A 14,725-nucleotide genomic window follows, 5' to 3' on the forward strand; every position below is an offset into this window, starting at 1 on the left:
CATTTGTTAGGGAGGAAGTTGGAAGTTAAAAAAAATAGCCTTATTGATAATACTGATATTGCTCGAAATTGTACGACATATAGATTCAATATGTGTTTTCCTGGATAATTTGCTGTCTATTATGCGGGCTATTATGAGACCTAAACAAATTCTTGTGGCAACGGCTTCAATATCTATATTATCCAATTTGATATTGAATGGTAAATGTTCTAAAGAATTGCTAAAATGGCTTACGAACAAACTCACCAACAACAAGGACAGTCTTGTCAGCGTAATTGTCTGCTTTCCTGTAATCATTACTATGTAGGATCTCTCCTTGGAATTCATCCTGACCCGGGTAGGTTGGAATCTTTGACTGGCTAAACATACCCGTACACACCATGACTGCATCAAATATATCAGTACTCTCTCCCCCAGGTCCTTCGGTGGTGACCGACCACCTTCCTGTCGTATCATAGTCATCGGCTTCTTCAACCTTCAGAACTTTGGTGTGAAATCGTATGTGCTTGATGAGGTCGAAGTGTTCGGCGTAGTCTTCGTAGTACTTGCCTAACCGTTTACCGGGGATATAAGGTGGGCAGTCCTTTGGAAAGGGGTAGTCACTGTAGCACATCATTTCTTTGCTAGAGTTGGTTACTAGTGCGTGATAGAGGGCACTCTCTTCATGACTGGTCCTCACTTCGTCTCTGAACACCCAGACGCCACCTGAGAAAGCAGCATTTGATAAACAGAGGCGATAGAGCCTTGTTAATTTGCCAGTAACTATTACGTGAACAACACTTGCAAATGAAACGACTTCGCACTGATGAATTATTGAGTGAAAAGAAGCTGCACTGTTTTGACAGCCGATCACAAAATCTTTTAACTTTGTCAGTTTTCCCGTCACAAAACAACCCAATTTCCCATCGTAATTAACTATGGAACGCGGAAAGGCTAAAATTTGATCACTGTCACTTTTGATTTGATGGACCTCCGTACCAGCCATCATCAAATCAAGTGCAGCCATCAGTAAATCAAAAGTGGCCATCATCATATCAATTTTCAGCATCATATCCCTCTGTACCAGCCATCATCAAATCAGTTTCTAACATCAAATCAATGTTGTCCTTTCGGCGTTCCTGATGTGCGCGCCAAAAGGACACCTGTAAGTTGATGGCAGCCACTTTTTATTTGATGACGGTTACTTTTGACTTGATGACGGCCACTTTTTACTTGCTTTTTATTTGATGACGGTTACTTTTGACTTCATGACGGCCACTTTTGACTTGATGGCGGCTGCTTTTGATTCGATGATGGCTGCTTTTGATTTGATGATGGCTGCTTTTGATTCGATAGTGGCCACTTTTGATTTGATGATGGCTGCTTCTGATTTGATGATGGTTGCTTTTGATTCGATAGTGGCCACTTTTGAACTGATGATGGCCACTTTAGATTTGATGATGGTCACTTTCAATTTTTTTATCGCTTTTCATTTGATGGTCACTTTTTGTTTGATGGTCACTTTTTATTTGATCACTTAATTTGATGGTCACTTTTTATTTGATGGTCACTTTTTATTTGATGGTCACTTTTCATTTGATGGTCACTTTTCATTTGATGGTCGCTTTTAATTTGATGGGCACCTTTTATTTGATGATCACTTATTTGATGGTCACTTTTAATTTGATGGTCACTTTTAATTTGATCATCAATTCTTATTTGATGGTCACTTTTAATTTGATGGTCGCTTTTTATTTAATGGTCACTTTTTATTTGATGGTCACTTTAAATTTGATGGTCACTTTTTATTTGATGGTCATTTTTAATTTGATGCTCAGTTTTTATTTGATGGTCACTTTTAATTTGATGGTCGCTTTTTTGTTGCTCACTTTTTATTTGATGGTCACTTTTTATTTGATCATCACTTTTTATCTGATCATCACTTCTTTGACGGTCACTTTTTATTTGATGGTCACTTTTTATTTGATGCTCACTTTTCATTTTATGCTCATTTTTCATTTGATGCTCACTTTTAATTTGATGATAGATTTTTATTTGATGGTCACTTTTTATTTGATGGTCAATTTTTACTTGATGGTCGCTTTTAATTTGATGGGCACCTTTTATTTGATGATCACTTATTTGATGGTCACTTTTAATTTGATGGTCACTTTTAATTTGATGGTCACTTTTAATTTGATCATCAATTCTTATTTGATGGTCACTTTTAATTTGATGGTCGCTTTTTATTTAATGGTCACTTTTTATTTGATGGTCACTTTAAATTTGATGGTCACTTTTTATTTGATGGTCATTTTTAATTTGATGGTCACTTTTCATTTGATGGTCACTTTTCATTTGATGGTCACTTTTCATTTGATGGTCACTTTTCATTTGATGGTCGCTTTTAATTTGATGGGCACCTTTTATTTGATGATCACTTATTTGATGGTCACTTTTAATTTGATGGTCACTTAATTTGATCATCAATTCTTATTTGATGGTCACTTTTAATTTGATGGTCACTTTTAATTTGATCATCAATTCTTATTTGATGGTCACTTTTAATTTGATGGTCGCTTTTTATTTAATGGTCACTTTTTATTTGATGGTCGCTTTTTATTTAATGGTCACTTTTAATTTGATGGTCGCTTTTTTGTTGCTCACTTTTTATTTGATGGTTACTTTATATTTGATGCTCATTTTTTATTTGATGATCACTTTTTATTAGATGATCACTTTTTATTTGATCATCACTTCTTTGACGGTCACTTTTTATTTGATGGTCACTTTTTATTTGATGCTAACTTTTTATTTGATGCTCACTTTTAATTTGATGGTCGCTTTTTATTTGATGGTTATTTTTTATTTGATGGCTACTTTAAATTTGATGATCACTTTTTATTTGATGATTACTTTTTATTTGATCGTCACTTCTTCTTTGATGGTCACTTTTCTTTTGATCGTCGCTTTTCATTTGATCATCACAATTTAAGTTGATGGTTTCGGCATTCCATACATGGTCGCTTTATATTTGATGGTCGCTTTTCATTTGATCGTCGCTTTTATTTGATCGGCACTTTTCATTTGGTCGTCGCTTTTCATTTGATCATCACTTTTTACAGTACGTGCGCATAAACGTGTCGCAGTGAGCATGCACTGAGCAAATCCTCATGTACGTATAGCTAGCGCGCTCTTTTTGCTTCCGAGAATTGAAGTGCAGGTGCATATATATGAATCTATTGATCGTGAAAAAATAAATCTGGAAAATGGAGGGTATACTTAATAGTTTAGGGATGCCTCAATCAGTTATTAACAACTTTCAACGGGAAGGGGTAAGTTGAAGTTAGAATTTACTTAGATCTAGACCTACGCTTTAGATCTAACTTTGTTTGTCTATTTTGTTGGTGTGAAACGGTACTACAGGCCTTGGCCTAGGCCCTACTCCCTCACAACATTGTCACTGGGGCGTTGCACTGGGGCCTATGCTCTAGTATAGACCGGCTAGGCTAGGGCCCTATCTATAAGTGTCACTAGGCCTAGTCACTAATAAGCCTAGACCAACCTGACTCCATTGTTGAGAACTGTGCTAGTAACTTAGTGTTAGAGCCAGAGGCTACACACGAAACCCATGCAAATGCAGAAAAAATACAGTTAGTGTTCAGTTCTTAAATATTTTCAGATCTCTAGACCCTAATAATATTAATTTTAGCTGATGATTGGCATTGCCCATTTTGCAAATGCAGCGCGGCGGGGGCAGAGGGAGGGGGTAACACTAACGAGTAACGTTGAGTCTTATCCATTGTAGTTATACACTCAAGCCTAGCGCCTATAACATACAGTTCAATTGTTACTGTTAACCCCCTACCCTCTACTCCTGCCCCCGTTGTGTTGAAGAAAACCTTTTTTTTTTTTTTTTTTTTTTTGCTATAGGCTATTCATATTTATATATATATATATATAAACAAGGCCATAGATATGAATAACAACAAACCGAGTCGCCCTTTTCCAAAACTCCCAACCCCCCTCCCCCCAGAAAATTTGTTGCGTCTATTATTGGGCTTATTTTCTTTTTACCCAAAATTAAGGGGGGGGGGCTGCGTGCGCAACCTCCCAACCCCCTTGGCGACGGTCATGCAGTTGACCCACAGAAATTTAGAAAATTTATATTTTTCTTGCAAAAATGCATAAAATTTACAAAAAATTGTGCAACAAATCCTTCAAGTTCTGCTCGATTGCTTCGCTCCCTCACTTTCGAATAGGGTCTATTTTTGAAAATTGCAAGAGTTTTTAACAATGATGGGATGAGGATGTTTTAAACACTCTATCAAAAGTAGGTTCAATTTTGCACCTTTACCAATGTCACACCTGGAACACATTTAATGATGCAAATTTGCACCTTTCAGAAAAATAGGTGCAATTAAGCTGTACCTTTTAAGGTGATTTCTTTTCTGAAAGGTGCAAATTTGCATCATTAAATGTGTTCCAGGTGTGACATTGGTAAAGGTGCAAAATTGAACCTACTTTTGATAGAGTGTTTAAAACATCCTCATCCCATCATTGTTAAAAACTCTTGCAATTTTCAAAAATAGACCCTATTCGAAAGTGAGGGAGCGAAGCAATCGAGCAGAACTTGAAGGATTTGTTGCACAATTTTTTGTAAATTTTATGCATTTTTGCAAGAAAAATATAAATTTTCTAAATTTCTGTGGGTCAACTGCATGACCGTCGCCAAGGGGGTTGGGAGGTTGCGCACGCAGCCCCCCCCCTTAATTTTGGGTAAAAAGAAAATAAGCCCAATAATAGACGCAACAAATTTTCTGGGGGGAGGGGGGTTGGGAGTTTTGGAAAAGGGCGACTCGGTTTGTTGTTATTCATATCTATGGCCTTGTTTATATATATATATATAAATATGAATAGCCTATAGCAAAAAAAAAAACAAAAAAAAAAGGTTTTCTTCAACACAACGGGGGCAGGAGTAGAGGGTAGGGGGTTAACAGTAACAATTGAACTGTATGTTATAGGCGCTAGGCTTGAGTGTATAACTACAATGGATAAGACTCAACGTTACTCGTTAGTGTTACCCCCTCCCTCTGCCCCCGCCGCGCTGCATTTGCAAAATGGGCAATGCCAATCATCAGCTAAAATTAATATTATTAGGGTCTAGAGATCTGAAAATATTTAAGAACTGAACACTAACTGTATTTTTTCTGCATTTGCATGGGTTTCGTGTGTAGCCTCTGGCTCTAACACTAAGTTACTAGCACAGTTCTCAACAATGGAGTCAGGTTGGTCTAGGCTTATTAGTGACTAGGCCTAGTGACACTTATAGATAGGGCCCTAGCCTAGCCGGTCTATACTAGAGCATAGGCCCCAGTGCAACGCCCCAGTGACAATGTTGTGAGGGAGTAGGGCCTAGGCCAAGGCCTATAGTACCGTTTCACACCAACAAAATAGACAAACAAAGTTAGATCTAAAGCGTAGGTCTAGATCTAAGTAAATTCTAACTTCAACTTACCCCTTCCCGTTGAAAGTTGTTAATAACTGATTGAGGCATCCCTAAACTATTAAGTATACCCTCCATTTTCCAGATTTATTTTTTCACGATCAATAGATTCATATATATGCACCTGCACTTCAATTCTCGGAAGCAAAAAGAGCGCGCTAGCTATACGTACATGAGGATTTGCTCAGTGCATGCTCACTGCGACACGTTTATGCGCACGTACTGTAAAAAGTGATGATCAAATGAAAAGCGACGACCAAATGAAAAGTGCCGATCAAATAAAAGCGACGATCAAATGAAAAGCGACCATCAAATATAAAGCGACCATGTATGGAATGCCGAAACCATCAACTTAAATTGTGATGATCAAATGAAAAGCGACGATCAAAAGAAAAGTGACCATCAAAGAAGAAGTGACGATCAAATAAAAAATAACCATCAAATAAAAAGCGACCATCAAATTAAAAGTGAGCATCAAATAAAAAGTTAGCATCAAATAAAAAGTGACCATCAAATAAAAAGTGACCGTCAAAGAAGTGATGATCAAATAAAAAGTGATCATCTAATAAAAAGTGATCATCAAATAAAAAATGAGCATCAAATATAAAGTAACCATCAAATAAAAAGTGACCATCAAATAAAAAGTGACCAACAAATAAAAAGTGACCATCAAATAAAAAGTGACCAACAAAAAAGTGACCATCAAATTAAAAGTGACCATCAAATAAAAAGTGACCAACAAAAAAGTGACCATCAAATTAAAAGTGACCATCAAATAAAAAGTGACCATCAATAAAAAGCGACCATCAAATAAAAAGTGAGCATCAAATGAAAAGTGAGCATCAAATAAAAAGTGACCATCAAATAAAAAGTGACTGTCAAAGAAGTGATGATCAGATAAAAAGTGATGATCAAATAAAAAGTGACCATCAAATAAAAAGTGACCATCAAATAAGTGATCATCAAATAAAAGGTGCCCATCAAATTAAAAGCGACCATCAAGTAAAAATTGACCATCAAATAAAAAGTGATCATCAAATAAAAATCTATCATCAAATTAAAAGTGAGCATCAAATGAAAAATGAGCATAAAATGAAAAGTGAGCATCAAATAAAAAGTGACCATCAAATAAAAAGTGACCGTCAAAGAAGTGATGATCAGATAAAAAGTGATGATCAAATAAAAAGTGACCATCAAATTTAAAGTGACCATCAAATAAAAAGTGACCATTAAATAAAAAGCGACCATCAAATTAAAAGTGACCATCAAATAAGAATTGATGATCAAATTAAAAGTGACCATCAAATTAAAAGTGACCATCAAATAAGTGATCATCAAATAAAAGGTGCCCATCAAATTAAAAGCGACCATCAAATGAAAAGTGACCATCAAATGAAAAGTGACCATCAAATAAAAAGTGACCATCAAATAAAAAGTGACCATCAAATTAAGTGATCAAATAAAAAGTGACCATCAAACAAAAAGTGACCATCAAATGAAAAGCGATAAAAAAATTGAAAGTGACCATCATCAAATCTAAAGTGGCCATCATCAGTTCAAAAGTGGCCACTATCGAATCAAAAGCAACCATCATCAAATCAGAAGCAGCCATCATCAAATCAAAAGTGGCCACTATCGAATCAAAAGCAGCCATCATCAAATCAAAAGCAGCCATCATCGAATCAAAAGCAGCCGCCATCAAGTCAAAAGTGGCCGTCATGAAGTCAAAAGTAACCGTCATCAAATAAAAAGCAAGTAAAAAGTGGCCGTCATCAAGTCAAAAGTAACCGTCATCAAATAAAAAGTGGCCGTCATCAAGTCAAAAGTAACCGTCATCAAATAAAAAGTGGCTGCCATCAACTTACAGGTGTCCTTTTGGCGCGCACATCAGGAACGCCGAAAGGACAACATTGATTTGATGTTAGAAACTGATTTGATGATGGCTGGTACAGAGGGATATGATGCTGAAAATTGATATGATGATGGCCACTTTTGATTTACTGATGGCTGCACTTGATTTGATGATGGCTGGTACGGAGGTCCATCAAATCAAAAGTGACAGTGATCAAATTTTAGCCTTTCCGCGTTCCATAATTAACCGGGTGGCTTCGTTAGTTCGGTTTGAGCACCTAGTAAATGGGGGAGAGGGCGTTCCGACAACCAACAATTTGCTATTTTTCTAACCGTTTAATTTCAGCTTCCCCTTTCTTTTTATAGCCGTTTTATAGACTTTTTTAAATTTCTATACAACGTAAAATTTATCCATTTAGATTTATCTATATTGGGATAGTAGATGAAATTGCGGTTTCACAATAAGAAGCACATTATAATTTTTATTGACTTACCAACTCTGTCTTCTCTCTCGAAGCATACTGGTTCAAATCCCTCTTCAAGACATGTTTTTATCGAAACCAAACCGCTCACTCCAGCCCCTATCACAGCAACTTTTTTGACAGCCATGCTTTATTCGATACAGGAAAAATTTCCAGTAGACACTGATTCCAAGATTTTGCGAGTTGTTCCCTCAGCTAAATCAACCTGTCATTAAAAAAGGCGAAAGAATAATAAAGTTATTCAAGCATTTATATAGGGTAGAGCGCTTTTCATTGAAATTAGTTGAAACATGCTCAAAGTGATTTACAATATAATAAAACATAGCAATTAATCAATTCTACTCTTACAGGGCTTACATGGGGTGTTACTGAGGAAACAAAAAGGCTCTTAGCTTGTTCAAAAATACTTATACGGAAGAACATGAACGGATGTTACTTCGGGAGATACTGAGGACAGTGAAGTTGTGCATGCTGGTTGACCCTTCTTGGAGTTCATTTTGTAGGAATTTGTAAACGAAGCGGGTCTGTTAGAGGACGTAATGTATAGTAAGATTGTAGGGTGGAGAAAACAAGCATTAAATGTATTATGGTGTCAGTTATTTATGGACATGTAAACAAACAATGCAATATTATATGAAATTCTTTATCGGAATGGTAAACTGTGAACTGAAGTTATTAGAACAATGGAGACATAATTATGATCAAACTTTCTGGCCATTGAGTTGATACGAGCTACACAATTCCGAATTCGTTGCAGTCTGTCTATGTCCGTATCATTAATATAGTCAAAAGATTCGGCTGATTCCACAGTGCAAGTTGTAAACACTGGAACAAGCTTTACAAGCTTTTGAGAAGCACTGCCAGCCAACGAGAAATTAAACGATCGATACTTTTTTCAGCAAGAACCAATGGAGTGGAGAATCATTTGAAGGATTTCTCACCGAGCTTTTGGCAGACCATTTTTTCCAAAACCGTGTACAAAAACGTAAAAAATGCCATCTGATTGTGATTTTTTGCATGGTCACCCCTCTCCACACATACTTTCAAAACAGTTCCGCTGCCCGCCCCTGCTTGAGGGATTATTTAATAAGGAACAGGATAGTTTGTGGCATTCGAGATGACAGTCTACGAGAAATGCTGCTGAGAGAATCTTCGATGGACTTGGAGAAATGTGTGAAAGCATGTCTGGCTCATGTACTCTCTATAGGCCACCTAGAACAGATGTCCTCGGGGGACCAACGCCAAGAAGTCTGCAGTGAACGAGGAGAAAACCCAGCCAACAATCCAGTGTCAAATTTGTGAGCACAAACAAGAGAAAAGGAAAGAGGTGTCCAGCCGGCTATAGCAAGGAATGTTTCAAGGGTGCAGAGAAAATCAGGCACAAAAGGACAAGAAAAAAGACCAGATCAAAGCAGAAGCAATGTGTCTTCACTAGCAGTTTTCACCTGAGTGAACATGAACAGTGAAAGTTGCCTACACAGACCTCTATACACTAGGGCATGTACAAAATGGCCAACTATATATACGTATGTTACTCAACCATAGTAATGCAACAATATTATACAAGAAATATCTTAAGAAACTTCAGCATTTTAAAACACAAAATCAATTTTTAAAGATCTATACATGTAATACAACCTGACAGTATACATACAGTATGTCTCCTCAAAAGCAAAGTAAATAGACAGAAATACTTTGAGAGTAGTTACATAGCACGTCAGCCATCAAGGCTTCACATCAAGAAAAAGTAGTAGTTGCAGTAGTAGTAGTAGTAGTAGTAGTAGTAGTAGTAGTAGTAGCAGTAGTAGTAGTAGTAGTAGTAGTAGAAGTATTAAAGTATTATATCTGCAGTAGTAGTAGTAGTAGTAGTAGTAGGTAGTAGAAGTTGAAGTAGTATAGTAGTAGTAGTAGTATAGTAGTATAGTAGTAGTAGTAGTAGTTTATAGTAGTAGCAGCAGCAGCAATAAAAATAGCAGTAGTAGTAGTAGGTAGTAGAAGCTATATTTCCTACTACTATTACTACTACTCAAGTAGTAGTAGCAGCAGCAGCAGTAATACAAGAAGAAGTAGTAGTAGTAGTGGTAGTAGTAGTAGTAGTACTTCTTCTAGTAGTAGTAGTGTTGTAGTAGTAGTAGTAGTAGTAGTAGAAGTAAGTAGTGGTAGTAGTGGGAGGAGTAGAAGTAGAAGTATAGTAGTAGTAGTAGTAATAGTAGTACTAGTACTACTAGTAGTAGTAGTAGTATAGTAGTAGTAGTAGTAGTAGTAGTAGTAGTACAGGTAAAAAATTCTTATTTTGCGAGATTAAAGATGTTTCTCGAATAGAGCAATGATTGCCAGCAGTCTTTCCAAATAAATATTTCCACGGGTTACTGTCTTACCGCATGCAGAAAGTAGTACACGTATACCCGAGTTTCCTTCTCCTATACTGCAAATGATATTTGTTTCAAGTATTTAAATAGCTTTCGTTTCTATCTACGCGTGACTTTTTAAAACTTTCTAATCAAATCATAACAAAAATGTATTTATACGCATAGCGACCACATCCGGTGTGCATTATACAAAAGAATTTGGTTTGGGAAATGTGATACCCTGTGAAATATTATACTGGTGCCCTGATTAATAGAATAATGACATCGCAATTTCCGTACAGCAATTTCGTCTACGTGTACTATCTTAAATCTGAATCAATATTACCATAAAATAAGACAATGGACGAATTCAGCTTTAATGCATTTGACAATTTATAAACATCCCGAATTACTATGATCAATAAAGTTATGACAAAGGTTTGCATGACCACCGAATTACACAATAACGGATATTTACGATTATTACTTAATTAGGCACAAGTCCTTATACTTAAACTAAAGACCATTTACATTCAGGTTATATCTAGGACTGCAATGGATTCTCCCTTCATGTAAATAAAAAACCAATATTTACTAATTTGTAAGATATCCTGACAATACATTTATTATACCAATAACAGATAATATACCTCGGGTATATAGAACATTAGAACAAAGTTTTTGTTTTATTGAAATGAATAGTTGCAACGTCTTAACAATCGACGTTTCTTAATGTTTCTGATCTGAGTAAAGGATTATTCAATGCAATTCAGCATTTTTTTTAATATTTACTTGTTACTTTATTATATAATGAAATTCAGCACATTGGTCACCTGCGCCCGCTGCCTTCAAATCGAATCCAATTAATTACATAATAAAAACTCGTCGCATATGGATTTTTACCGTCTTTATCTTTTTTAAAGGTCAAGTCCACCCCAGAAAAATTGATTTGGATGAATAGAGGAAATCAAAGAAGCATAATGCTGAAAATATGATCGGATTAAGATAAGAAAGTTATGACATTTTTAGTTTCGCTTATATTTTCACAAAACAGTGATATGCACAATTCAAAATGTTTATTTTTTGTTTGAATAATAAAATATTTAATTGATTACATATGGCATTAAGGACCAACTTGACTAAACCATATAGTATTAAACAATGCTAATTCAACATGTTCAGGGAGGAATTAATCGTTGTTTCAGTTGCCAATGAGGAGAAAAACTTGAATATTTCACATTTTATATGATAAAATACAAATCAACATTTTGTTGGGGGTGAATTTGTCATTTAATATTATGCAAGCTGAAAATCCTTGAAACATTCTCTTCAAAGTTACTCTCGAGTTATTACATGGGTCTTTGGTATACTGTTTTACCTCTTCGAGGGGCGGCAGTCATATTTTCTTGATTTTCAAATAGGATGGCGCATTTGTAGGCTTTGCATTTAATTACGCAACTCTTTTTGTATAAAGTATGAACTTTTTTAATTACTATTGTACAATTTTTATAAGTTATCTGTAGTTGATATGTAATTATGTTTGATGAAAATAAACTTGAAATTGAACTTGAAACTTAATAATTGTGGTGTATGGAAATATATTGTATTAACGTAACAAAAAAAGAGAGAAGAGAAACACAACTACCCTGGTAATTGGAAATTCTATTGGCAACTAAATTTCAGAAATTTTCCGTTTGACGTTAATATGCTGGTATGAGCTTCCCCTTAATCATGTTAATTGGGTTTTATGACCACTACCATCATGGTATACGTGACGAACAAGACGTTATACATATATGGGATCCTATAACAGAAGGAGGAGGAGAATGAGTAGGAGGAAAAGAAGAAGAAGACGAACAAGAAGAAGAAGAAAGACATGAAAGAGAAGAAGAATGAGAAGAAGAAGAATGAGAAGAAGAAGAAAGAAGAAGAAAAAAAAGAGAAGAAGAACAAGAAAGAGAAGGATAAGAAGAAAGAGGGGAGGAGGAGAAGGAAAAGAAGAAAAAGAAGCAAAAAATGAAGAAGAAGAAAGAAATAAAAAGAAGATGAAGTAAGTCTAGGAAAAAGTAAGAAAAAAATGAGGAAGAAAAGTGAAGGAAATAAGGGGAGGGGAAAAGTGAATATATAAGCAACTTTCGGGTCACTATATCTAAATATATATTCTGCTCGCTCTTATCGGCTCGCGATCGCAATATTGCTCTCATAATCTATTTCGTGAGATACGTTTTTTGTTCATGAATTTCCATAAACAGTCCTCAACTTTTCCTTGTCAGGTCAGAATATCAAAAAAATTTCATCTCGCACTTCGCGCTCACTTAATTTGATTACCATGTGCATGAAATTCTACGCACAATCCTTGCTTAAAATGACCCTCTTCAGGTCAGGATATGAACAGTTTAGCTTGCACTTTGCACACGTTCTATTTTCAGGTCAGCAAATTGAAAAATGAACTCGCGCTTTGTGGTATCATCTAAGGCTCTAAGCCGTAAGAAATACCTTAATTTTCTACTAATGGCGCATGGTTTAAATACATCTGATTTTGAATTGGGCTCATAAACGCATCTAAAAAAAATTAAGTGCCAAGTCTTTAATAATTAAGCTCATTCATTGGTTGGAAATCAATTTGCGTCATTCAACACCTGATCAGGTATTGTGTAGATTTTAAACAAAATGAAAATAAAAGTAATTACTCTCAAGAAAAAACGTAATTTCATAGTAAACCAGGAAGTATAAATTATCAGCATTTTGTTTAATATTGTACTAGATTGTTGGAAATACAGAGTCAGATAGTACAATGAACTTATATCTAAAATAGAAGACAGAATTACGAACTTTTACACTTTAATTTTACAAATGCTCCAGAAAATAACGTTCCATGTGACTTTAGATCACCGCTGTTCACATGAGAAATTTGCGAGAAACAGCATTCAAAGTTTAAGGAACGTAAGAGCAAATAATAATAAATAAAATCAGACAATTAGGTATATCACTTCCTTGACGACATGCGCTATCTTTCTCCAGCTTCACTTCCAAATCAGATCTCTTCGAAAACTGAAAAGTTAGACTGATTAGAATGATGCTCCGGGCTGGAAATATTTATATATAAATAGATAGAGTGAAATTCACAGAGCAAAATGCTAAAAAAAAAATTTTTAATCGGATAACAAATAACGAAGTTATTGCATTTTAACATTTAGCAATATTTTGTGAAAATAATCATCTGCACGTCATCATGAATATTCATTAGGTGGGCTGATGATGTCACATCCCCACTTTCCCTTTTCTTATGTTATTACATGAAAATGATGAAATCATAATTGTTTAATTTTTTTTCATTTATGTGTGAATGATGTGTCTCCTTTATAATGAAATAAGTTGCAGCAATGAATATCTAATGCACTAAATCGGCTGTCAATCCAGTTTTTTTCAGTTCTTGGTATAAAATATTGAAAGAAAAACCTTATCTCATATAATGAAATACAAAAGAACAAGTGGGGATATGGCATCATCAGTTTGCTCAATGATTTTTTTTAAGACATGCCTTGCACGCATTTGGTTTCACCGGAATAATTCAAATCTTAAAAATGCCATAACTTTGTTATTCCTTGTCCGATTTAGATAAAATTTCAGTGTTTTGTTTGTCTAATTTTCGTTATCTGTTCAAATCATATTATTTTCAGCCGGGAGTCCTTTGATATCTTGCATTTTGAAAATAATCTGAATATGATGAAATATTGTATTAAACACAATATATTACTTTAAAAATAAGAAGCTAAGGCTTAAGTCACAACTCAGAGCGGCGACCGACCGATTAGTAGCCTGCTCGGGCACCGCTGGAATATAGGAATCTGACGGGCCAGCGGCCGGCGACCGGCCGATGACAGCTCGACAGCTGTTGATCCAACAAGTTCAATTTTTGACCTAAATCGTTCGAAGGCCACCGCTCGATTACGCCGGCGCCCGGACGGCGACCATCCGGGCGCCGAGCGTATTTCAGGCGGCGAGTGAAAAGTGAGCAGGCGCCGCCAGAATTTGAACTCCACGCTATACCTTGAGCGGCGACCGAGCGATGCCCCAAAACGAGTGGTGCCCGGGCGAAATTAGCTAAAAACTCGCCGCCCGGTCGCCGGGCAGGCTAAATTTTGGAGCTGTGACCGTAGTCCAAGTTGTGGATCACTCACCTTTTAGAAGTCTCACTAGGTCAAAACAGATGAAGCTGCTTCGGGAAGGACTCTCTGATGTAATGGCATGTCCAGGAGAAAGCCGGGAGAGACACACAAGGCTGACAAGAATTATTAACTCACACGTAAGCATGGTACCATTCATTACCTGCTGTCAGTACCAGCACAATTTTTGCGCATTATCTTTGTCTTATAGGGGTACTCCGAGCTGAAAATATTTATATCTATATAAATAGACTGAAATTCACAGAAAATGCTGAAAAATTCATTAAAATCGGATAACAAGTAAGAAAGTTATTGTATTTTCAAGTTTAGTGATATTTTGTGAAAATAGTTATACGCACGTCGTCATGAATATTAATTAGGTGGGCTGATGAT

The 14,725-nt window shown here is 35.9% G+C and overlaps 1 protein-coding gene across 3 annotated transcripts in view; it reads right to left on the reverse strand.

Moving 5' to 3' along the window:
* Positions 1-14,453, reverse strand: part of LOC129277978 (dimethylaniline monooxygenase [N-oxide-forming] 2-like) — a 29,863-nt gene extending 15,410 nt beyond the window's left edge. Inside the window, exons 1-3 of one of the 3 annotated variants that reach the window (XM_054914169.2) lie at positions 14,348-14,453; positions 7,831-8,023; positions 247-705 (exon numbers count right to left, since the gene is read on the reverse strand). In XM_054914169.2, the coding sequence (XP_054770144.2) occupies positions 247-705; positions 7,831-7,945 (574 nt within the window). In that variant the 5' untranslated portion in view covers positions 7,946-8,023; positions 14,348-14,453. Of the gene's footprint in view, positions 1-246; positions 706-7,830; positions 8,024-8,759; positions 9,144-10,196; positions 10,285-14,347 lie in introns of those variants that run through there. The other 2 variants (XM_064110424.1, XM_064110425.1) reach the window with 2 other exon arrangements.
* Between the last annotated feature and the right edge of the window lie 272 nt (positions 14,454-14,725).

The sequence above is a fragment of the Lytechinus pictus genome, chromosome 15 (genome assembly GCF_037042905.1).
Source record: "Lytechinus pictus isolate F3 Inbred chromosome 15, Lp3.0, whole genome shotgun sequence".
NCBI classification, from domain to species: Eukaryota; Metazoa; Echinodermata; class Echinoidea; order Temnopleuroida; family Toxopneustidae; genus Lytechinus; species Lytechinus pictus.